Raw genomic sequence first — 25,947 nt, 5'->3', positions numbered from 1 at the left:
CTTGAACCTGGGAGGCGGAGGTTACGGTGAGCCAAGATCATGCCATTGCACTCTAGCCTGGGCAACAAGAGCGAAACCCCATCTCAAAAAAAAAAAAAGAAAAAAGAAAAAAGAAAAAAAGATACAAGTAATAATTTCGTCATGTTATCCATCTTGACATGCCATCTTTTCTCTACTAGGATTCTAAAGACAGTAACAGAGGCCAGAACCACCTTAGAGATGGAGAGAATTGAGCAAACAATCCTAACAGGGCTCAGGTGACTATATGACAAGAGGCAGAGTCTCCAGTAAGGCTGCACATGTGAACTAGCAACCCTCAGTGTTTTCTGTCATCTCCATCTATGCTGCCTCACACAGCACTTTTACAGTGGTACAGGAGCACTTCAGACCTCTGGTTAAGCTTGGATATGACAGAACCTGTCCATGTAATGGGATACAAATATCCACAGTGTTCTGCTTGGCAACTATTTTGTGAATAGTGAACACTCCTCTTAAAGCCTGAAGTGAACATCTATCCGGCACCCCAAATTTCCTTGGGAAATCATATCTCTTTCATTCTCTGCTCCTTTGGTTTAAGTGAAGCAAACCTCACTCCAGCCCTAACCTTTGGGATAATCATTTTATTAATCAGCACATCAGTCCTATGGCCATAGTAATCCAATTGTTCAGGGATGGGTCTATAAGAGCTGATAAAATGTTTTGAACGATTCTTGTAAAATAATTCTTGTTCTTTCCTGTGGAATTTAAGGCTCAAAAGAGGAGCTATTTTGCCATCTTGTGATAAAAAGGGATGGTGTAAGAATGGGGCCGTCAGAGCAAGTAAGAGGCCAAGATGGAGAACTAGAATCTCTGAGTCCTGAATCCAGCCATCCCTGCAACCACTCCATCTGTGGACTTGTCCATAGTAAGTGCCCATAAACAGTTTTTTGCTTACTTGAGGCATTATAAGTTGGGCTTTCTGTTATCTGCAATCAGAGTCTGAACTGCTCATTACCAGAATTACAGACTGTCCCTATTATCTTGCCATGAACATTGCTGACACCCTGCTCAGAATCTGTTTCTGGGACCTCAATATTCATTCAGCTATCACCCCTCTCCTATTCAGAGCACATGTTCAGGGAAGGCTGACCTCACAGGTCAAAACCCCAGGTCTAAGCCAGTCAGTGCATGGGGCGTTTCCTCATCAAAGAGATTGGCTCAGGGATGGGCACATGGCCCAATTCAGATGAATAGAATAACAGATTAAAAAGCCTGGGCTTTGAGGAAATGTACTTCCTCATTCTTTTGGTGTTTTTTTTTTTTTTTTTTTTTTTGAGACGGAGTCCCGCTCTGTTGCCCAGGCTGGAGTGCGGTGGCGCAATCTTGGCTCACTGCAAGCTCCGCCTCCCGGGTTCATGCCGTTCTCCTGCCTCAGCCTCCAGAGTAGCTGGGACTACAGGCGCCCGCCACCGCGCCCGGCTAGTTTTTGTATTTTTAGTAGAGACAGGGTTTCACCGTGTTAGCCAGGATGATCTCGATCTCCTGACCTCGGTGATCCTCCTGCCTTGGCCTCCCAAAGTGCTGGCATTACAGTCGTGAGCCACCAAGCCCAGGCTACTTCCTCATTCTTAATGCCATCAAAAGCAATGGTTTCCCTCTCTCTTTGGACATTGATATGCGCAGATGTAAAGCCTAAAACTGCTACAGTTCTATTGTTTCCTGCTACAGCCTAAGCCTTGATGAGCTGAGCCTGATTTACAGCCTGTCTGGGCCCTTTCAGTGACATGAGCCAAGACCTTCCCTTACACTTTAAGTCAACAGATTTTCTGTTACTTACAACCAAGTTTTCAAACATACACAAAATATTAAAATTTTAAGTTTTAAACCTAGGTAATAAGTTTATCCTATGGAATAATCTGAGATATAATAAAAATCCATAAATTAAACTTTTGGATTTTGCAATCTTAAAATCTTCTGATAGATAAATTTATTTTTTTATTATTATTTTTTTGAGATGGGGTCTGGCTCTGTCACCCAGGCTAGAGTGCAGTGGTGCAATCTCAGCTCACCGCAACCTCTGCCTCCTGGACTCAAGCCATCTTCTCATCTCAGCCTCCTAAGTAGCTGGGACTACAGGCACGTGCCACCATGTCCAGCTAATTTTTGTATTTTTAGTAGAGACAGGGTTTTGCCATGTTGCCTAGGTTAGTCTCAAACTCCTGAGCTCCAGTGATCTGCCTGCCTCAGCCTCCCAAAGTGCTGGGATTACAGGCATGAGCCACCGCACCCAGCCAATTTTTTTTTTTTTTGGTAGAAATGGGAGTCTTGCTTTGTTTCATAGGCTGGTCTTGAACTCTTGGCCTCAAGCGATCCTCCTGCCATGGCCTCCCAAACTACTGGGATTACTGCCAAGAGCCACCATGCCCAGTCCCCTAAATTATAATGTAAACTCAGAATGTAAACAATAATCTTATTTGTCCCTCTGCACAAATTGTATAAAATGCTAGTTTACTTTTCATCTTTTATTTCAAATCACAGAATATTTCTGCCCATGTTTCATGTTTCAAAAGATCTCACACAGTCTAGGCTACTCATACCTGTTACCCCAGCACTTTCAGAGGTTGAGGCAGAAGGATTACTTGAGCCCAGGAATTCGAGACCAGCCTGGGCAACATAATGAGATCCTGTCTCTATAAAAAATACAAAATTAGCCAGACATGGTGGCACACACCTGTAGTCCCAGCAACTCAGAAGACTGAGGTGGGAAGACTGCCTGAACCCAGGAGGTTGAAGCTGCAGTGAGCCAAAATTGCACCCCCACACCCCAGCCTGGGCAACACAGCAAGATCCTGTCTCAAAAAAAAAAAATTCTGACATAATAGGGTCAAATAGTACTTTCCCAATCCTGGTATATAAACCCTGAAATAGAATATTAGGGAAGATTTTGCTGAAAAATTTTCCTCAAACTTTTATCCTCCAGTGTCTTTAAACCTTTGGTATCCATTCTCACTATCAATCAGTAAACAAATATGGACAGAAAAATTCAAACACAGTTGATTATACCTGTGCTATGGTGTGCTAACTCACAGCTGTAGATGCATTTTGTTAGTAAGAAGTAGCTCTTATTTACTGAGCAAATGCTTTGTGTCAGGCCCTATTAATAACGGGCTCTAGAAAACTACAGATCTCCATGATTTTCCTGGGACTGCTAGATCATCTACTTGGCAGACGTCCCCTGTCTGTTCTTTCTTGGCAGTAAAGAAAATGAGGGTTCAACACTAGCTATCTGGACATCATGGCTCAGGAACTTCAGGGCATCTATAAAATGAAGCACAACTTGGGGACACACATGGAGTTTCTAAGCTTTGTGGGAGAAATGGGGCCTCAGCTGGCTTTAAAGCAGAAGGCAAGGGTGAAGTTACATTTATTAAATGCTTACTTACTATGCTCAAAGTAATAATGTAGGCACTAAGGAATACAAATTTTTTTAACAACTACGATAAAGGCAGAAGGAAGTACCTGCATTACACAGTCATTCATCACTCAATAATGGATACGTTCTGCAAAATTTGTCATTAGGCAATTTTGCTGTTGTGCAAACATCATAGAGTGTGGCTACACAAACCTAGATGGTATATCCTACTACACATCCAGGCTGTATGGTGCAAGCTAATGCTCCTAGGCTACAAACCTGTAACAGCATGTTACTGTACTGAATACCGTGGGCAACTGTAACACAATGGTATTTGTGTATCTATACACAGAAAAGGTATGGTAAGGGTATAGTACAGTAAAAACACAGTAAATTTACAGTATTATAATCTTATGGGATCACTGTCATAGATGTGCTCCACTGTTGACTGGAATACCATTATGAGCACATGACTATATTTATGTTGTGGGGCTTTATTTTATTATTTTAAACATATCAGTCTTACTCTTTAGCCTCATCACATACAGGGTCTACTGTAGAGCTACATGTTATTTAACTTCTTTTTTTTTTTTTTTTTTTGAGACAGCGTTTCATTCTGTCACCCAGGCTGGAGTGCAGTGACACCATCACAGCTCACTGCAGCCTCAACCTTCCTGGGCTCAGGGGATCCTCCCACCTCAGTCTCCCAAGTAGTTGGGACTATACGCATGCACCACCACAGTTGGCTAATTCTTATATTTTTTGTAAAGATAGGGTTTCGCCATGTTGCCACGGCTGGTCTTGAACTCCTGGGCTCAAGTGATCCACCTGCCTCCCAAAGTGCTGGGATTACAGGAATGACCAACTGCACCTGGCCTTCTTTTTCTTATTAGTTATGTTAACAATGTTTAAGAGGTTACTACAGGTTTACACAGTCAGAATATAGTATTTTATATAGACATCTCCATTTATTTCTGAGAACCTCCTTGTGAGACTTTTATTAATACATTTCCCTGCCTCAAACCATGCATGGTGGCTCATGCCTATAATCCCAGCACTTTGGGAGGCTGAGCCAGGAGAATCACTTTAGCCCTGGAGTTTGAGACCAGCCTGGGCAACATAGGGAGACTCTGTCTCTACAAAAAATTTAAAAATTAGCCGGGCATGGTGGTATGCACCTGTGGTTCCAGCTACTCAGTAGGCTAAGGCAGGAGTATTGCTTGAGCTTGGGAGGTCGAGACTGCAGTGAACCATGATTGCGCCACTGGACCCCACCCTGAGTGACAGAGCAGGACCCTGTCTCAAAACATAACAAAACAAAAAACCCTTTTACATGTATACGAGTAGGACACAGGAGGTATATAGCAACTTCTTAAGACTATGCAGTTTTAAAGAGGGAGAACATAATTCCAGCACTTTGGGAGGCCAGGGCAGGCAGATCATTTGAGGTCAGGAGTTTGAGACCAGCCAAAGAGGGAGAACAGGGACTTCACTTAAACCTAGGTCTGATTCTAAAATTAATGCTCTTATCTCTCTGCTTTACTGTGAAAGTACACACACAGCTCAAGGTAACCTTGAGAAGAAACGAGTGTAGGCGTCCCCCACCTGTGATGTCCTGCTGGTGATGACTGCTGGAGTCTCCTGCTTGTTTTGAGATCATCTCTGTTGCCGGATGCCAAGCCTGCAGTGGCACAGAAGCAGGCACAGCAGGAATAGGTGACAGCTTCTCCCGCCAATTTGGTCCATCCAGCTCCATTAAAATTCTTGATAGCCTAAAGAGAAAATGAATTTTCTCTGTTGATCATTTAGTTTGCTTTTTATATTACTGAAGGTCAGATTAAGAGTAAAATTTACAAATGCTATGCAAATGTGTACTTCCTTATAGAAAACATGCAATCCTGAGCATTTTCTGTCCACATAAACTGTTTTCAAAAATATTTTTACAAGTTATCATAAATGATGCAACTTAGACTATTTTTTAATCAAAACAAAAAATTAAGACATTTTTAATTTGTTAAAAAAATTTAATGTATACATAATAAAATTTTATTTTTTGAGAAAGTTATAAATATGTTAATAAAACTAAAATTTAGGAGGCCTAGAAGAAATGTCTCCTGTAATATTTAAAATCATTACTAAATTGATAATGTGTTACTCTTGAGAATGATCAGAAGTATTTTAGAATTTCTACGCCCAAACTGTACATTATGATAACCACATTACCAACTACTGTGGTTGACAACAGGTATACAACACTGGTTGCCAACACTGGTTAGGGCTCGCTGTCATGTGAATAATGCTTTTTCTCAAAACATTTACATGTGGTTAAGATACTCTTTCTTGGCCGGGCGCAGTGGCTCAAGCCTGTAATCCCAGCACTTTGGGAGGCCGAGACGGGCGGATCACGAGGTCAGGAGATCAAGACCATCCTGGCTAACATGGTGAAACCCCGTCTCTACTAAAAAATACAAAAAACTAGCCGGGCGAGGTGGCGGGCGCCTGTAGTCCCAGCTACTTGGGAGGCTGAGGCAGGAGAATGGCGTAACCCGGGAGGCGGAGCTTGCAGTGAGCTGAGATCCGGCCACTGCACTCCAGCCTGGGCGACAGAGCGAGACTCCGTCTCAAAAAAAAAAAAAAAAAAAAAAAAAAAAAAAAAAAAAAAAAAAAGATACTCTTTCTTGCTCTGTATTTTTTTCATTTCTATAATTATCAGTTTATTCTTTTGTTTGTTTGTTTGTTTTGTTTTTCAGATGGAGTCTCACTCTGTCACCCAGGCTGGAGAGCAGTAATACAATCTTGGCTCACTGCAACCTCTGCCTCCCGGGTTCAGGCAATTCTCCTACCTCAGCCCCCCAAGTAGTTGGGATTAGAGGCATGTGCTGCCAGGCCCAGTTAATTTTTGTATTTTTAGTAGAGACGGGGTTTTGCCATGTTGGCCAGTCTGCTCTCAAACTCCTGACCTCAGGTGATCTCAGCCTACCAAAGTGCTGAGATTACAGGCATGAGCCACCACACCCAGCCCCATCTATTCTCTTTTCATATGAATAAAGATGAAAAAATAAGATACTAGATTCTACTACAAGAGCTTTTTTATTAATGGCATTTACTGATGGCCATCATAAAATTTAGATTAATATCCTCAGTGATCACTTATTCATTATTTTAAACATACAGAATGTCATAATTAGATTTAAAAACAAAATTAAAAATTATGTCTTTTGAACACATCTGGTTAAAAAGAACTGCTTCATAAGACTGAACTGGTTTACTGGCAATTAGTTAGAATAAAGTCAAGTTAGTTAAATCTAGTCGCATATACTTTTTGTGTGAAAAACTTTTATATTTACATGTAGACAAATGTAATGCACATACTTTCCCTGTAGTTTCTTAAACTTAAATTTCCATAGTGATCTTTGGTTATAATAATTGAATCTTATGCTTTAAGGTAAAAAAAAAATTTAAATTAATGTATAACCACCCAGAATTGCAGAAGAAAAAGAAGTTTGAGAAAAAAGAATTTTCAAGCAAAACTTGTATTACCAGCAGAGAGGAAGGAAGAAGCAGCTGAAAAGAGATGATGTGTTGCCAGGAAATAAATAAGTATATGCAGGGAAATTTAACATATAAGATTCCTGGAGAGGAAGAGAGGAATATGGTTAATGGAAGACAGAAACAAAATAAATACAGATGTTTAAATTAAAAAAAAAAAAAGCTGCTGCTGCTTAATTTTCCATAATGAACTGGAATAGATGGAAAAGCAAGCAGAAATATGGGATTCACAAATAAGAAATAGTGAAAAATTTTAAATAGATATTGTATATAAAAATATGCATGCATGGCAAAACCAAAGCCTCCTCATCAACAAAATATCAACAAGAACCATTCAATTAAAAAAAAGAGTCTTAAAAGTCAATTACTTTAAATGAACCTTCTTGAGTACATATAATAAATATAATAGTCTTCAAAAAGTTAAACATAGTATTACCCAGCAATTCTACTCCTAGGCATATACGAAAAGGAACTGAAAGTAAGTATGCAAACAAAAATTTGTCCATCAATGTTCACAGCAGCACTGTTGACAATAGCCAAAAGGTGGAAATGACCCAAATATTCATCAACCAGCGAATGGATAAACAAGATGTGATATGGTATATACATGCATATAATGGAATGTTAGCCATAAAAAGCAATGAAGTACTGATCCATGCTATGCCGTGGATGAACCCTGAAGACATGCTAAGTGAAGGAAGCCCGACACAAATGCCATATATGATTCCATTTAGATGAAACATCAGAACAGATAAACCCATAGAGACAGAACACAGATTGTGGTTGCCGGGGCTAGGGGGAAAGGAAAATGGGGTGTGGCTGCTTACTGGGTACAGGGCTTCCTTTTGGGGTGGTGGAAATGTTTTGGAACTAGAAAGAAGTGATGACTGCCCAAGATGGTGAGTGTACAAAATGCCACTGCATTGTACACCTTAGTTAATTTTATGTACATGAATTCTACCTCAATTTTTTAGAAAAACCATAATGCAAAAAGGTCAGAAATGTCAGTAATCATGGTCTCTCAGACTCATTTCTCCCTTCAACCATTCAGCCTACTATTAATTAGACTTCCTAAAATACCTTTTCATCAGGCCCTCCTCTCTGCCAGATACTTCCGGTGTCTCCCCATTTTCCATTTCATGATAACTTCTAACACTGTGAGAAGATCTTACTTTCTCCAGCCCTACCTTGAAAACTACCAAGCCGAGGATGGGGCAAATTAAAAGCAACAAGCAATGCCCCAAAACAAAGGAGTGAACCCTGTCTTCTCTGTTTGAAAATGCACTCATTTTTATTGAGGATGTCTACCGGACACAGACACGGGGCAGTGCAGCAACAAAGATGAAAAAACACAATTTCTGACCTCAGGGAACACCTGCTAGAGCCACAGGAAAAGAATTTTACACAGAGAGACAGCAAACTTAAAAACAATATGGAAGCTGGGTAAAAAAAGAGGGCCCAGTGTTATGGGGGCACTGAGAAAGGGAACCTAAGGCGCACCTATGGAGTAGGGAGACAGTAGATTAGGGAAAGTAGTTTCCTAGAGGAGGCAAGTCCTTTCCTGATAGATGAGAAGGAATTCAAAGACAAAAAGGAGAAAGGGCCTGCAGGCACATAAAAGGAGGCAGCAGATGGCGCCCTGTGGGGTGGCTGTGCAGGGCCAGGTGAGACTGCCTGATCAAGGCCAAGGAGGCTCAAGGTCAAGGAGACTGTGGGTGCCAGAGGTTCAGTCTCATCTCACCCCATCACAGATAATGGATGTATGTCCCTTTCTTCTAGGCAGGCTGGGATCAGACAGGTTCCCTGTGACTACCAAGAGAGCGGTTGTCAGCTCTGCCTATGTATCTTTCCAGCAAGGCTGGGACCACATGGGAAGGTAAGGTCTGATTTTAAAACTTACCTTGAATTACTATTCTCATTTTCGACAATTTTGTTTAAGGTCTCTTCACGTTCTCTCAGCATCCTTCAAAGCCCCCTCAAGTGCTCTCTCCACAAGTTCAGCCCATACAGACACAGGTGGTGTGGTCGCTCTGTGATCCCTTCCCCCAGCCTGGGGATAAACTGCTGTACACTGTTTCTACCCAGCTATATTCTAGTGTGCTTAAAGACGGAGATCATGTCATTTTTTCCCTTTTTTTCTTTTTTGAGGGGAGCAGGCCGTGGTCCACTAGACCAGCACAGGATACAGTGTAACATATAAATATTTCAGATGTTACACTTTAAGCAAATGGGATCAGAAAATATCATACATAACTAGAAATGTTATCCAACTAGTAATTTTTCAAATTTCACTGGAAAGCAATTGATGAAGTCTGGAAGTTTTTACCTTCCCATTCTCATGCTGGGGGTAAATAGGTCATAATATAAATTAAATCCAAATTATTTGCTATTTCACCATTATAAATTACTACTCATCCTAGATAAGTGTCTATTTATAAGGGCATATGACAGAAATATCTGGCAGGCTCATGAAGATACCTGTTTTCCTCAGGAGAAACAACAGATATGTTTCCACTGTCAGATATGGTGCCAATGAACACCTGCAAATCCTGTGGGAGGAGAGGATTCAACACAGCAGTTTTCACCACATTTTTGGATCTTATTCTACAGCTAGTACTGATTGATTTACTTATTTAATTTTTTTTTTTTTTGAGATGGAACCTTGCTCTGTTGTCCAGGTTGGAATGCAGTGGTGTGATCTCAGCTTACTGCAGTCTCCACAGCCTGGGTTCAAGCAATTCTCCTGCCTCCTGAGTAGCTGGGATTACAGGCGCCTGCCACTACACCCAGCTAATTTTTGTATTTTTAGTTGAGATGAAGTTTCGCCATGTTGGCCAGGCTGGTCTCAAACTCCTGACCTCAAGTGATCTGCCCGCCTTGGCCTCCCAAAGTGCTAGGATTACAGGCATCAGCCACCATACCCAGCTACTAGTACTGATTTTATGATATCAATGTAAATACCTTCTTATCACCACATATATTTAAGTAGCACATATGAGTTATATCCTGTGTTACTAAGACCAAAAATATATATATATATAGATTGAGCAGTAATAAATAGATCAGAAAACAAATACAAAGGCATTATAGCACAATTCAGAATGTATTAAGGGAGAGTCAGAAATTAAGTTAAGGAAGAGAACCATTTGATGTAATGGAGTAAAAGAAGGCAATCACTGAGGTGATAAAAGTAACTGAGAACACAGCTATACTTTGACATGTTCTTGAAGGAGGGGAAGGGAAAAACCGTACAAAACAACTAGACTTTAGGTAGCTGCCTCAGATTAATTACCTGTTAACACTGTCATTTGCTAGCTGGAGTCCACAGTCTATCTGCAACACTGTTTTATAATCCACATAAGCTTTCCCATACTGCTCTAGAGTTTCACAGGCCATTGCCCGCCGCAGAAGAGGTTTCATTGAGAATGGATGAAGTTCCAGAGCCCTAAAGAAGACAAAAATATTATATACCATTTGTTCTGAAAAATGGTCTTTCGGTTATACTTCAGTGAATAGATACTGCGTACTGAACTCTCAAATATGTACACATCCGAGACTTCATCTTGGGAACCAGGCAACATGCCAGAAAGGCAAATCCAGAGTAAGACAGCAATCATATTTGTGTTCCTTTCTTTCAAAGCAGTAGCAAAGCACTCTGCATTTACTCTTTCCCACTGAGGCGGGAGCTCCCTGGCAGCATGCCCTGGCATCCCCAGTCCCCTAACAGAGCAGCATGGCACAAGGCACAGAGCAGGGTTTCAACACATTCTTGTCGTTGACAAATTAAAAAGAAAATTCTTATTTGCATCTATGTATTTAATAATAAAGTACAGAACCATAAAAGTTGCATCACATTTTGAAAATAGGCACTCTAAAACTTATTAGTTTATTATGATTCACTTGCTGCAAACGGGCTTCAAAAACAGACCAAAAGGGAATCAAGGAACTAAACATACAATGATTTCTTCTAAGTCATGAATTTTCATCTTGCATGTTTTAGTCTATGAAGTGTTTCCAATATCACTAAAGATGTATCTCATGGTTGTTTTTTGGTTTTGTTTGAAGTGTTTAAAGCTACTTCAGCATTTAACGTACTTCATTATATTCTGAAGTAAAACAGTAAAAAAACTGTACATATAATCCTCGATTTACAATATGGTTATGTCCCAGTAATCCCATGGTAAACTGAAAATATGTTTAAGTCAAAAGGCAGCACAGTCTTTGGTTAAAGAATCACCAGTGCTTAAAGACTGAAACCTTGTGGTTGTGTATCCCTTTCACACCATGGTAAAGTTAAAAAACCATAAGTTGAACCACTGTAAGTTAAGGACCATCTGTATTTATGAATGAAAACTATAGAACTCTTCGTTTTAACAAAATCAACAGAAACTGCAAAGAAGTCCTCCATTCAGAGATCCTATGAAGAGCCTCCTTTCTATATAACCTACTAACTAGCATCTGCACCAGACTGTCCACATTGAAGATTCTGGATTTATTCTTTCAGCTCATGCTATAAGCAATTAATATATCAAGTAGTTAACTTTCCAGGAAAGCATGAGCATGGAAAATAACTTGTTTTTTTTTCCAATAGTCTTAGAAATCTGCTCTTTATTCCTGTCTACAATGATTCAGCAATGAGGAAACATTGACAGAGTATCTGCTATGTGCTAATCACTGTAGACTTCCCCATCTAATCTCACAACAAACCTGTCAGGTAAGTATTAATATGTTCATTATATGGGTGAAGAAACAGAAACATGAGGAGTGATGTGCCCACAGGTCAGTTCTTTCTAAGGGAGCTTCGTGAAGGCAAGGGCATCGCCTGTCCTGAGCACCGCTATATTCCTAGTCCTAGATCAACACCTGGGTCATGAGAAGCACTTCGCAAACTTCTCCGTGAGCCCTCAAGAGCCTATACTCTGCCTAACGCAGTACACACAGAAACACTGCAAATGAAGGAACTCTCAGTCATCTGCCACTCAGACCACTCCCCACATCATACAGATACTCAGCTGCACTTGTGGGAGCCCTTCTGGCGTATCATAGAAATTATTCTAGAAATGCTGTCAAACTTAATCTGCTTCACTTCTCTGAAAAAATAACCAATTTCACTCTGCCTAGGTGTTAGGATTGTGATTGATTTTAATGATCATCTTTGTGCTGTGCTAGTTTTTTCTTAAGTTTTCTATAATAAGTAACTGGTGTTTTTGTAAACAGTAAATGTTATTTAAAATATAAAATTAAAATCAAGTAAACATATTTCAACACTAGACAATAGATTCGTGGGTATCAGGATCTGTCACCTGTACCACTGCCTTAAATGTAGTTTAGTTTATTGTTTAGGTAATATTAACTCTATGAGCAGAGTCACAACCATGCGACTACCTTCACTTCACAGAAGACTTCCAATGACCAAGGTGCCATTTATCTATTCAAGATGGCCTTAAGCCAAGCTTGGGATCTAAAATTGATGAGATAATGTATTTCATTTTTAGCACTTTCTGCCCAGTAAATGCAAGATTTTTTTCTTTAACCACAATCCTGCAAATGAATATGAACTTATTAATGGAAATTCCATTAAGGAAAAAAACCACCCATGCATAAAAGTAAGCACAGAGAACTTTTGAAGCAGAGCTTACAAAAGAGGCTATCTATTCAAGGTAACACAGTTAAGACTCTAAAGAATCTTCTAATTTCAAGACTGTTAGAGTAGCAAAGATAAGAAACAGCAGAGAACTGGCCAGGCATGGTAGCTCAAGCCTCCATGTAATCCCAGAACTTTGGGAGGCTGAGGCTGGTAGACCACTTGAGGCCAGGAGTTCAAGACCAGCCTGGCCAAGACGGCAAAACCCTGTTTCTACTAAAAAAAAAAAAAAGTACAAAAATTAGCTCGGTGAGGTGGTGCACACCTGTAATCCCAGCTACTTGGGAGGCTGAGGTACAAGAATCGCTTGAACCCAGGAGGTACAGAGGCTGCAATGAGCCGAGATCATGCCATCACACTCCAACCTGGGTGACAGAGAGAGACTCTGTCTCAAAAAAAAAAAAAAAAAAAAAAAAAAAAAAAAAAAAAAAAAACAGAAGAAAAAGAAAGAAAAGAAAAAAGAGAATTACTAGGCAACATTCATTTGTATTTAGTCTGTTGAAATGTCCTCAATGGAAAGTCACCAAAAGACTTTTGGTGTGGTTTAGATAAATCAAAAAGGTTCTGATAGATAAGAAAAGTGAAGTTTTTTCTTTCTCAGTGTTTGACTCCTGATACCACTTATCTGGTAATAAGAACTTTTGGGCCAGGCGCAGTGGCTCATCCCTGTAATCCCAGCACTTTGGGAGGCCAAGCCAGGTGGATCACTTGAGGTCAGGAGTTCAAGACCAGCCTGGCCTGCAGCGTGGTGAAACCCCTTCTCTACAAGAAATATGAAAAATTAGCCAGGCGCGGTGGCAAGTGCCTGTAATCCCAGCTACTCGGGAGGTTGAGGAAGGAGAATCACTTGAACCCGGGAGGCAGAGGTTGCAATGAGCCGAGACCGCGTCACTGGACTCCAGCCTGGGGGACAGAGCAAGACTCAGTCTCAAACAAACAAACAAACAAACAAACAAACAAACACTCATGGAACTCTCCAAAGAGCAAAAGATAATTAACTGAAAAACAAAAAACAAAACAAAACAAAAGAAAAAAACACAAAAACTCCCTTTAACATGTATGCAATCTATTTGAATATAGTCACTTGAGCTACAAAGATGTTCACAAAAGCAGAGTGGCTTCTCTGGCCTTAAACAAGATTGAGAATCACTGCTTTAGTGTAAAATCACCCCTGCTGAGCCTCATCTCCATTTCTCTTACACTGGGATTGGTAGGCCAGCTATCAAAGAAAACATCTGAGTAGATCGGTCTCTACGGAGGTCAGCACCAACCAGCAAGGCCAGGTTCCTTGCCTAGAAAACAGCTCTTAAGTTAGTTAGCACAACCTACCTAAACCAACGTCCACTTCCCTCTCAGGCGAGCCATCTCCTGCCCTCCCCTAGGACAAGCCCCCACTCTAGCTTCCCTGGACACCATGGCTGGAGTCCCATCCTTGACTTTCTCCTGTGTCTACACTGAAATGCAGCCAATTTTAGCCAGTAAATGTTCATCGCCTTAGAGGATCTCAGGTAAGGACAACACAAATCCACTCTTCTGCAGCAGCTCTAATGTTAGGGGTCTCAAGTTTTAACTAAAGTGTCCTAACCTCCCTCACTGTGGAAAGGCCTAAAACAAGTCTGAAGGGTTGTGTATTAGAACCAGACACTTGAGCTCAAAGGATGTTGGCTGCAAATCACCACGGGCTTGGTATCCAACAAATTCACATGGTCTGGTCTGTTAAGAGCACTGGTAAAAGCCCTTAACAACTGGCTCTCTGGGTAAAGAAAAAAGAGGGGTGGGAAGCCCAGATTTGTGGCATTTGCTAATTTCATGGTATTAAATAGTATCCCACCATGGCAGATTTCAAAATATCAACTTGACATCAACCAGCTCACAAAATCCTGAAAAATGTAATAATTAGCAAGTATGAGCCAACACAACTGAGGATGCGGTCTCATGTCAGGCCAAAGAGAATATAAGTATTACTCACTTCAAATTTAGATATGTAAAACTGGCAAAAAAAAATCCAAGTGCCTCAAGGCCTTCTTTTTAAACTTAGGCATAGATACTAGCAAGCTTTACCCGTATCAATAAACTGATACAGTCAATGAAAACAATAATAAATTACTCACCTTGTAAACAGTGTCCACATAATTTACTGTTCAAACTAGAGTTTCTGAGAGTATTATATGAGACAACATGGGTAAGCCAGAGTTGTGTTAGTCAAACTAGGACATGACTTCTTCTTTTGGGCTTCTTATTACTTAATGGTGGAAAACAATGTTTTATTTATGTAGATATTTACCATCCAGGCAGGTAACTTATTGAGTACCATGGGTGACTAATATGCTTCAAGGGGTACAAAGCTGTGTAAGACACAGTTCCTCAAAGGCTACCAGAGGCTGGGAAGGGTAGGGGGAAGTGGGGGACAGGCAGATTTGTTAAAGGATACAAAATTACAGCTAGATAGGAGGCACAAGTTCTAGTATTCTATAGCACTGTAGGATGACTGTAGTTAACAATGATAGTTTCATATATAGGTATACATATGTATATGTATACGTGTATATATGTGTATCTATACGTGTATATATGTGTATATATACGTGTATACATATATACACGTATACATATACTTCATATATATGGATCTGTGGATATATATGGATAACTTCATATATATATGGAGAAGTTATCAGGCTTCTCCAGTAGTCTAGGAGTAATATGAAAAGAGCACGAATTAGGGCGGTAGCAGTGGAAATGAAAAAAGTTTGCACAATCTTCTATAACTCTCTTCATATATACACACACATATACACATATATACATATACATACATACACATGTATGTGTATATACATATATACATATATACACATATGTGTATATATAAATATGTGTGTATATATATATGTAAAGTTTACAGTAGAGTCTCTTGTCTGTTGCCCAGGCTGGAGTGCAGTAGTGGGATCTCGGCTCACTGCAACGATGTCTGCCTCCCAGGTTCAAGCGATTCTCCTGCTTCAGCGTCCCGAGTAGCTGGGACTACAAGGGTGTGCCACCACACCCAGCTAATTTTTGTATTTTTAGTAGAGACCAGGTTTCATCATGTTGGCCAGGACGGTCTCAAACTGACCTGAAGCAATCTGCCCACCTGGGCCTCCCAAAATGCTGGGATTACAAGCGTGAGCCACTGCACCTGGCCACATCATATATATTGAAGCATCACTCGGTACCCCATAAATATGTACAGTGCTTAGTTGTCTATTAAAAAAAGAAAAGACATGGTTCCTAACCTCAATGTGTTTAAACCCCCTTCAGTGGATAACAGGACTTAGAGGTGTGACCAAGTGTCAGTGTAGGTGTTACAGACCTGCAGATGACCAGGAAGTCTGGGGCACCCAAGAAGGTAGAGAAAAGGGGTAGCTGAGCAAGAACTTCAGAAGCTAAGATATGCAAAGTGCATTACCACCATTAGGGGCAACCTGGGCAAGGGCTCAGAGAACAGGGTGGGCGAGAGTAAGCAAGTGGTCCAGTAGACCAAATGGAAGCAGAAATTTGCTTGGAGGCAGTGTGGTGACAGAGAAGTTTACAGTTATTTCGAAGCCAATACTGAGCCATTAAAGGCCTGATGGAAACAATCTGAACAAAGTAATGTTTCAGGAGAGTTATTCTGATGCCGCAATGGATTGGAATTAGTTATCAGGTTTCTCCAGTAGTCTAGGAGTGATATGAAAAGAGCACGAATTAGGCAGTAGCAGTGGAAATGAAAAAAGTTTGCACAGTCTTCTATGACTCTCTTCATATACGTGAGATAATTTCTGATTTTTATGCGTCAATCAACATACCATAAAGCTCTTAAGAAATTAGATCCTTAGGCAGAAAATTTAGGATCTTGGATATTGCATTCACCACAATGAAATTATAACAATCTCTTGACAAACCTGAAAACGTGCAGTTTACCTGTTACAATCTTGAATGCAGCCACTGCAGTTTCCTTCTTTTAGGTAACATGCTGCTCTATTTGAATATAAGATACTTAGATCATCTGCAATTTCACTTCCTAAAAATCACATTTAATTAAATACAGTTAAAATCCATTAGCAAGATCACAGTTCACCAGAACTACAAGACGGCCGAGGTCTCTCCGGTGGGGTGGCACTGCAGTCCTACAGACTGATCATGCAGAACTCCGCGGAGCTGCTACCCGCAATAGCCACCAAGGGAAAGCCCGGCGGGGACGGAGGCAAATGTGCCTGGCCGGGAACATGCCCGCATTCCAAGGTGCTGCTCACTGAGGTCAGGTGGCACGGCGCTCTTAGTCACCTGGGAGGAATGCAGCGATGCCGGCGCCTGTCATTCAGGAGGCGGCAGCGCCTCTCCCACGGGGCCCCTGGGGGTCGGGTGAATCGCAGCGCCAGGGGCCCGGGAAGCGGCGGGGCGCGGCGCACCTACCTGCCGGCTCCAGGAGCGCGATTGCCGCCGAGTACTTGCCGGCCGCCTCGGCGAACTGCCCGCTTCGGAACAGCTCGTTGCCCTGGCTCTTCAGGCCGGCGGGGCTAAGCGGGGCGGCGGGGTTCTCCGCGCCCAGCCCGCCGCCCGGATGCCCGGTGGCGCCACCGCCCGCCTCCGCCGCCGCCGCCGCAGAGGCCCGCCGCGGGCTCCGCTTGTCCGCGCCCGCCGCCAGGGTCTGGCCCCGCCGCGGCGCGCCCCTTGCTGGCCGCTTGCCACTCTCGGCTTTGCCAGTCAGCTTCTTCTGGATGTTGCCCATGGCGCACGGCTGGGCGGCACGCGCGGCTCCCGCCGGCTCCGCGGGCTCTGTGGGGAAGTGGATGCGGGAAGTGAGGGTTTGCATCACTGGGAACAGCTGCCGCGGAGGCCGCGGGGGCGCCCAGCGCGGAGGGCGGGCTCTGGGGAAGCCGGGTCGGGCGCCGCCCCTGCGGGCGGAGCTGGTGCTGGACGACCTCTGCCGCCCGTCCGCCCAGTCCGCGCCCTCGGGGCCTCTGCGGCTTCCTGAGGACTCGGCTCCCTTGCTCCGGCCAGAAACGTACCCTGTCTGTAACTATTTAAGCGCTGAAAGGCCTGTGGCAGAAAACCGGCACCTCAGAGCCATCCCCTTCGTCAAGCCCACCTGTCCAGTTAGAGCTTACAAAATACGTACTTTTTTGAATGGAGTTGCAAAAACTTGAATACAATTATAGTACCTAACACGGAGGCACCTTTCCTTATTTTAAAATATTAGGAGAAAAAGATTTGAAAGAAAAATAAAGCGTAAGTGATTTTTAAGTCATTTTAAAAGTGAATTTAGCAAAAAAGTCACAAATTAGGCACCTAGTTTTTAAGCTTAAAGGGAGCCTTAAAAACAGTAAATTTTCCATCCCATTGCCTTATTCAAACTAAAAATTTCTTTGATTTTGATTAGGAGTTCGGGTATTAATAGCTTTAATATTTGTTGAATCTATTTTTAAATATGAAAAGGATGTATAAATATTTAATTTATGGTGTCTTATCAATATTTAAAACAAAGCAATTAATCATTTCAAAGCACTGTTAAAACGTACTTAGAGATTTCCAAGCTTTCTCTTTTAACTAATTCTTATCTGATTCTTAATGGATATATTTTCCATTCTCTTTCATGAATGGTAAAGCCAAGATTTTAAGCATACAGACAGAGGGAATAGAAAAGCACAATTATTTAAGTGAAAATCAGTGGGTGATCACCTTAAGACAAGCATCAAGTATAAAAACACATTAATAAATACTGTTTCCTATACAGCAGAATAACATTCAATTTGGATCACCAGCCAAAGGGATCTTAATGAAAACAATAAAAAATATTTTGCTATAAAGATAAATCTGCAGATTAAACCCAGCAGGGTTATTAGAGTAAGGCTCCAGTTTTCATCTGGTTTCTGTTAGTCAGGTTCTCCACCAGGAACTGGGTGAAAGCACAAAAGTCAGGGTCGGCAGAAACAATGGTCAGCTTGGTATTACTTTCCACCCCTTTGTACAGTATCCCCTCAGGTCTGACCAATACTATCACGGCAGTTCATTTAGAACTAATATGGGTCACAGTAATCCTAATACCAAGTATTATCATTCCCACTTTACAAATGAGGCAACAGAGAAACAAGGAAGAAGCTAAGGAATGCGCTCTAGTACACAGAGCTAGAAGCCAGCATAACTTGGATTTGTTTTTATTTTTATGTATTTATTTTGACACAGGGTCTTGCTCTGCTGCCCAGGGTGGAGTGCAATGGGGCCATCATAGCTCACTGCAGCCTTGACCTCTGTGGCAGGCAATCCTCCCCTTAGCTTCCAGAGTAGCTGGGACGACAGGCGAGAGCCAGCCACGATGTCTGGCTAATTTTTAAAATTTTTTATACAGGTGGGGTCTTGCTGTGTTGTCCAGGATGGTCTCAAAGGCCTGGTCTCAAGCAGTCCTCTCTCCTTGGCCTCCCAAAGTGCTGGCATTGCAGGCATAAGCCACTGTGCCCAACCATAACCCAGATTTGAACGGAATGTAAAGCATTCTTTCCTTAAGACTGAAATGGCCCTGAACAACTCTAATAGTCTCTGGACAGGTAAAGAGAGGCCCAAACATGAAAGACTTGTGAGTTCTGTTGGGTGTTGGGATACCCATGGGACAATGCAGTGGAGCTGTTCAGGGGGTGGCTCCACATGTAGATCAGAGAAGTGGCCTTATCCAGAGACAGTGACTTGGGAGTTACTAATATATAAAAGTTTGGGGCCAGGCACAGTGGCTCATGCCTGTAATCCCAGCACTTTAGGAAGCTGAGGCAAGCGGATCACGAGTTCAGCAGTTCAAGACCACCCTGGCCAACATGGTGAAACCCTGTTTCTACTAAAAATACAAAAATTAGCTGGGCATGGTATCAGGTGCCTGTAATCCCAGCTACTCAAGAGGCTGAGGCAGGAGAATCGTTTGGACCCCAAGAGGTGGAGGTTGCAGTGAGCCAAGATTACACCATTGCACTCCACCCTGGGCGACAAGGCAAAACTCCATCTCAAAAAAAAAAAAAAAAAGTGTGGGTGTGGAACTGGGCAAGGTGGCTTACTCCTGTAATCCCAGCATTCTGGCAGGCTGAGGCAGGATGACTGCTTGAGGCCACTAGTTTGAAGCAAACCTGGGCAACATAGCAAGACTCCATCTCTACAAAAAATAAAAACAAAAGTTTGGATGTGGATGGGATCACTCAAAGGCTCACAAGGATCCCTGAGATATACTAACACTTAAAGGATGAACAGAGGAAAAATCTACAGTGTAGGCACAGAAATGCCTAGAAATGAAAGAAAAAAAACAGGAGCGCATACTGCCTCAGAAACACCAAGACTAGTTTGGGAAGAAAGGAGTCAACAATAACAACTATCAAAGGAATGAATGGCCAACAGTGTAGCCTCAAGTAGGGTAGTGTGAGCAGTTGATAGACCAAAAATCCCAGCAAAATACTAGCAAACAGATTCAACAGCATACTGAATGGATTATACCCCATGGCCAAGTGGGATTTATCCCAGGAATACAAAGGTAGTTCAGCATTAGAAAATCAATCAATGCCAACACACCTCATTAACAGAAAAAGTGAAGAATTGCATACATGATCCCACAATTAATGCTGAAAAGGCATGACAAAATCCAACATGCTTTCATGATTAAAAAAAAAAAAAAAAAACTCAGAAAACTAGGAATAGAAGTGAAATTCTTCAACATAATAAGGTATATTTATGAAAAACCCAGAGCCAATATCACATTCAAAGATAAAAGTAATGAAAGCTTTCCCCTAAACATCATCAACAAGACAAGGATGCCCATTTTCACCACGGCTATTCAACACTGTACTAAAAGTTGTAGACTGATCAATTAGGCACTAAAATGAAATAAAAGGCATCCAAATTGGAAAGAAAATAAAACTATCTCTATTCATAATTATATGATCCTATTTATATTTTAAAAAAAAGAATCCACCCCTCTTCACCACCCCCACCAAAAAAAAAAAAAAAAAAAACTACAGCAATAAACAAATTCAGCTAAGTTGTAGGGTATAAGATCAACAAGCCAAAATCAATGTTTCTATACACTAGCAATCAACAGAGCAAAAAGGAAATCAAGGAAACAATTATATTTATAATAGCATCCAAAAGAATAAAATATCTAGGAATAAATTTAACCAAGGAGATAAAAGTATTACTTTAAGAAATTTTTAAAAAGACTTGAATAAATGGAAGTATATCCTGTAATCATGGATGGAAGACTTGCTGTTATTAAGGTTGAAATATCAGTACTACTCAAGGCAGTCTACAGATGCAACACAATCCTATCAAAACTTTTTGCAGAAATGGAAAAGACGATTCTTAAATTCATACAAAATTGAAAGGAATTCAGAATAGCCAAAAAGATCCTGAAAAAATAAAGCAAAATCAAAGGACTCTCTTTTTTCTCTCTTTTTTTTAGACAGGGTCTCACTTTAATGATATATTAGTCAGGGTTCTCTCTAGAGGAACAGAATGAATAGGATATATATATGTAAAGGGGAGTTTATTCAGTATTAACTTACACAATCACAAGGTCCCACATAGGCTGTCTGCAAGCTTGGGGAGTGTGGAGAGCCAGACCAAGTCTCAAAACAGAAGAACTCGGAGTGTGATGTGATGTTCGAGGGCAGGAAGCACCCAGCACGGAAGAAAGATGTAGGCTGGGAGGGCAGTCTCTCCTTTTCATGTTTTTCTGCCTGCTTTATATTCGCTGGCAGCTGATTAGATTGTGCCCACCAGATTAAGGGTGGATCTGCCTTACCCAGCCTATTGACTTAAATATTAATCTCTTTTGGCAACACCCTCACAGACACACCCAGGATCAATACTTTGTATCCTTCAATTCAATCAAGTTGACAGTCAGTATTAACAGTAACAACCACCCCTTGTCAACCTGAACCCATATACATTTCCCGAGATTATACATAATCTTCAAATAAAGACAATAATAAGGTCATAATTATACCTAACATAATACAACTGTCCTTTGTACAACCAGAAATGCACCAATCCCCAACCCAAAGACTATAACATAAAGTGAATAATACTTAAATGCTGATATGAAGTCAATCTTATGTCACATGATAAAGGAAAAAGGAAATAAAATGAAGACATGTTCTTAGTACAAATGTATACCTGCACAAACATGTTTTTAACAAAAGGAGAGAATATTCAAGACAATTACAGTCCCCGTTTCTGCAGCTGGTCACATGGTCATAGCTGGTATTGATGACTACCTTCTTCTACTACCCATTCTGTATTCCCTTTGCCTTCAGTAAGCACCTCAGCAGGCCGTGGTTTTTTTTCTGATGGAGTGCCCCAAACCTTCATTCCTGAAGGGTCTGGGCCATTTGTAGTCCTGGCTGGATTGGGTTGTTGCAGTTTCCCATTGACCTTAATCAGAGGACATAGTAATACTAAGAGACGCCCTCATGGATCTCCTGCATTCCATGCATACTCTTCCTTACCTCCATTGTGGAGTAGACTGATTTCATCTTGAGAGTCCAGGTCAATCACCCCAGCCAACACTGTGACTCCATTCTTAGCCGGTTGACTTAAAGGTAGGAGGAGCCCAAAGTGTCCAGGTGGCAATCTTAACTTCCAGTTTAATGGGATCATTGTTGTGTCTCCTGGTGGCAGCATTCCTCCCTCTGAAACTAAGACCTCTAGGCCAGCAGAACGTAATGTCACAGGAACAGGAAGCAAAAATTTTGCTAGTGGATTGCTAGGGGTGATGGTGAGTGGTACCACTTCCGAAACTCCCACCCCTTGATTCCTGAACCCATGAATCCTGACTATGGGAGGAAGAGTACCATATATTGGACACTGATTCAGAGCATACATGGCCTTCTGGAGAACTTTGCCCCAGCCCTGCAAAGTATTGTCACCTAGTTGATGTTGTAATTGTGACTTCAAAAGGCCATTCCACCATTCTATCAATTCAGCTGCTTCAGGATGATGGAGAACATGGTAAGACCTGTAAATTCCATGAGCATGAGCCCACTGCCAAACTTCTTTAGGCATAAAGTGAGTGCCTTGGTCAGAGGCAATGCTGTGTGGAATACCATGATGGTGGAGAAGGCATTCCATGAGTCCATGGAGGGTAGTCCTGGCAAAAGCATTGGGTGCTTCTTCCAAGTCCCTGACCATCCAGCCAAACCATTGGCTACAACCCATGAATCAGTATATAATCACACATCTGGCCATTTCTCCTTCCATGCAAAGTGTACAGCCAGGTGCAGTGCTTGAAGTTCTGCCCACTGGGAAGATTTCCCTTCACTGCCATCCTTCAGGGATGTCCTAGAAAGGGGCTGTAGTGCCACGGCTGTCCACTTTTGGATGGTGCCTGCATATCGTGCAGAACCATCTGTGAACCAGGCCCTAGTCTTCTCTTCCTCTGTCAACTGATCACAGGAAACTCCCCAGGAGGCCATCAGTGCAGGCTAGGGGAGAGAAGGCAGGGTGGCAGGAGTGGAGACTATGGGCATTTGAGCCACTTCCTCATGTAACTTATTTGTGCCTTCAGAACTTGCTTGAGCCTGATCACATACAGGCCACTTCCATTTGATGATGGAAGGCTGCTATGTACAACCCACCTGGTAGCTAGATGGGTCAGAAAGCACTCAGTTCATGATAGGCAGTTCAGGTCACATGGTTACTTGATGACCCATAGTCAAATGTTCAGTTTCCACCAAAGCTCAGTAACAGGCCAAGAGCTGTCTCTCAAGAGGAGAGTAGTTACCTGCAGAAGATGGCAGGGCCTTGCTCCAAAATCCTAGAGGCCTCCACTGTGATTCATCTATGGGGGCCTGCCAAAGGCTCCAAACAGCATCCCTATCTGCCACTGACACCCCAAGCACCGCTGGATCTGCTGGGTCATATGGCCCAAAGGGCAGAGCAGCTTGCACAGCAGCCTGGACCTGTGGCAGAACCTTTTCCTGTTCTCAACCCTGCTCAAAATCGGCCGCCTTTCAGGTTACTTGATAAATGGGCTGGAGTAACATACTCAAATGAGGAATGTGTTGCCTCCAAAATCCAAATAGGCCCACTAGGCGTTGTGTCTCTTTCTTGGTTGTAGGAGGCGCCAAAGGCCCCTTCACCTTGGAAGGAATATCTCAACAGGCCCCACACCACTGGACCCCTAGAAATTTTACTGAGGTAGAAGGTCCCTGAATTTTAGTCAGATTTATTTCCCATCATCTTGCACACAAATGTCTCACCAGTAAGTCCAGTGTGTTTGCTACTTCTTGCTCACTAGATCCAATCAGCATAATGTCATCAATGTAATGGACCAGTGTGATATCCTGCCAAAGCAAAAAGCAATCAAGGCCTCTCTGAATAAGATTATGACACAAAGCCAGAGAGTTGATATACCCCTGAGGTAGGACAGTAAAGGTATATTGCTGGCCTTGCCAGCTGAAGGCAGATTGCTTCTGGTGGACCTTATGAACAAGAATAGAGAAAAAGGCATTTGCCAAGTCAATGGCTGCATACCAGGTACCGGGAGATGTGTTAATTTGCTCAAGCAATGAAACTACATCTGGTATAGCAGCTGCAATTGGAGTCGCCACCACTTGGTTAAGCTTACAATAATCCACTGTCATTCTCCAAGATCCATCTGTTTTCTGCACAGGCCAAATGAGAGAGTTGAATGGGAATGTGGTGGGACTCACCACCCCTGCATCTTTCTTTTTTCTTTCTTTCTTTTTTTTTTTTTTTTTGTGTGTGATAGAGTCTCACTCTGTCACCAGGCTGGAGTGCAGTGCCATGATCTCGGCTCACTGCAACCTCTGCCTCCCGGGTTCAAGCAATTCTCCTGCCTCAGCCTCCTGAGTAGGTGGGACTACAGGCGTGCGCTGCCATGTCCAGCTAATTTTTTTTTGTATTTTTAGTAGAGACGGGGTTTCACCATGTTGGCCAGGATGGTCTCGATCTCTTGACCTCATGATCTGCCCGCCTCAGCCTCCCAAAGTTCTGGGATTACAGGCATGAGCCAGGGTGCCCAGCCTTATCCCTGCATCTTTCAAGTTCTTGATGGTGGCACTAATCTCTGCAATCCCTCCAGGGATGTAATATTATTTATGATTTACTATTTTTTCTAGGTAGAGGCAGCTCTAGTGGCTTCCATTTAGCCTTTCCTACCATAACTGCCTTCATCCTACCAGTCAGGGAGCTAATGTGGGGGTTGGGCCAGCTGCTAAGTATGTCTATGCCAATTATGCATTCTGGCACTGGGGAAGTGACCACAGGATGAGTCCAGGGACCCACTGAACCCACTGTAAGTCCTGAGCTAAAACTCCATTAATTACCTGACCTCCATAAGCCCCTACTTTAACTGGAGGACCACAGTGATGTTTTGGGTCTCCTGGAATCCATATCAGCTCAGAGGCAGTGTCCAGTAGTCCCTGAAATGACATTTCCCTTTCCCCAGTGCAGTTCCCCTGGTAAAAGGCCGGAGTTCTCCTTGGGGAAGGATGGGAGAAAGATTCACTGCATAAATTGTTGGTACTGGGCCAGGCGCAGTGGCTCACGCCTGTAATCCCAGCACTTTGGGAGGCCGAGGCGGGCGGATCATGAGATCAGGAGATCGAGACCATCCTGGCTAACACGGTGAAACCCCGTCTCTACTAAAAATACAAAAAATTAGCCAGGCGAGGTGACGGGCACCTGTAGTCCCAGCTACTGAGGAGGCTGAGGCAGGAGAATGGCGTGAACCTGGGAGGCAGAGCTTGCAGTGAGCCGAGATCGCGCCACTGCACTCCAGCCTGGGTGACAGAGCAAGACTCCGTCTCAAAAAAAAAAAAAAAAAATTCTTGGTACTGTAGTGGGGTCCTACCTCAAGGGGACTCAGCCTTCCCTTCATTCAAGGGGTTCTGGGTCTATAAACTGGCTCAAGTCTGGAAATTAATTGAGAAGCCATGATTCTCTGTTTTTACAATTCAAATTAGTCTTTTGTCCATTTGACCTAGAAGTTTTCTGCTTGTGTAAATTAAATAGGAATGCAGTAGGCTTCCTGTCAATTTCACTTCTAGGAACACCATGATGAATTAGCCAATGCCAGAGCTCTACATGAGCCAGACTATTCTGATTGCTGCTTTTGCCTCTATGGTCCATTATGGTAGCTACATCCACCTTACTTTTGATGGTTGAGTGCCGCCACTTGGCCTCCACCACCTCAGGATCCAATTATTCCCACTGTATTTAAATTTTTTTGTTGAGTGACTGCAGTTTCCACTGTTAGATCTGATATACAGAGAAAAGCAATTACACGGCTCTTCAAAGATGCAGGTGTTCCCCTCACAAATCTATTTTACAAGGCATTCATCAAGGGTAT

At 42.3% G+C, this 25,947-nt stretch overlaps 1 protein-coding gene and 1 long non-coding RNA gene across 3 annotated transcripts in view; one reads left to right on the top strand and one right to left on the bottom strand.

Moving 5' to 3' along the window:
- SPAG1 (sperm associated antigen 1) overlaps window positions 1-25,947 on the bottom strand; it is an 86,576-nt gene that overhangs the window by 10,866 nt on the left and 49,763 nt on the right. For both annotated transcript variants that reach the window (XM_030937920.1, XM_030937921.1), the window contains 4 exons: window positions 17,019-17,381; window positions 16,527-16,626; window positions 10,233-10,385; window positions 4,997-5,163 (listed from right to left, as the gene is read on the bottom strand). In XM_030937920.1, the coding sequence (XP_030793780.1) occupies window positions 4,997-5,163; window positions 10,233-10,385; window positions 16,527-16,626; window positions 17,019-17,381 (783 nt within the window). The remainder of the gene's footprint in view (window positions 1-4,996; window positions 5,164-10,232; window positions 10,386-16,526; window positions 16,627-17,018; window positions 17,382-25,947) is intronic.
- Window positions 73-5,033, top strand: LOC115899672. Its single transcript, XR_004059296.1, has 3 exons — window positions 73-257; window positions 749-904; window positions 4,943-5,033. It is a non-coding gene; the product is annotated as an uncharacterized LOC115899672 (long non-coding RNA).

Source organism: Rhinopithecus roxellana, chromosome 9 (assembly GCF_007565055.1).
Source record: "Rhinopithecus roxellana isolate Shanxi Qingling chromosome 9, ASM756505v1, whole genome shotgun sequence".
Classification (NCBI taxonomy): Eukaryota; Metazoa; Chordata; class Mammalia; order Primates; family Cercopithecidae; genus Rhinopithecus; species Rhinopithecus roxellana.
Note: the sequence above shows the minus strand (reverse complement) of the source record. Positions and strands in the feature narration are given on the sequence as shown.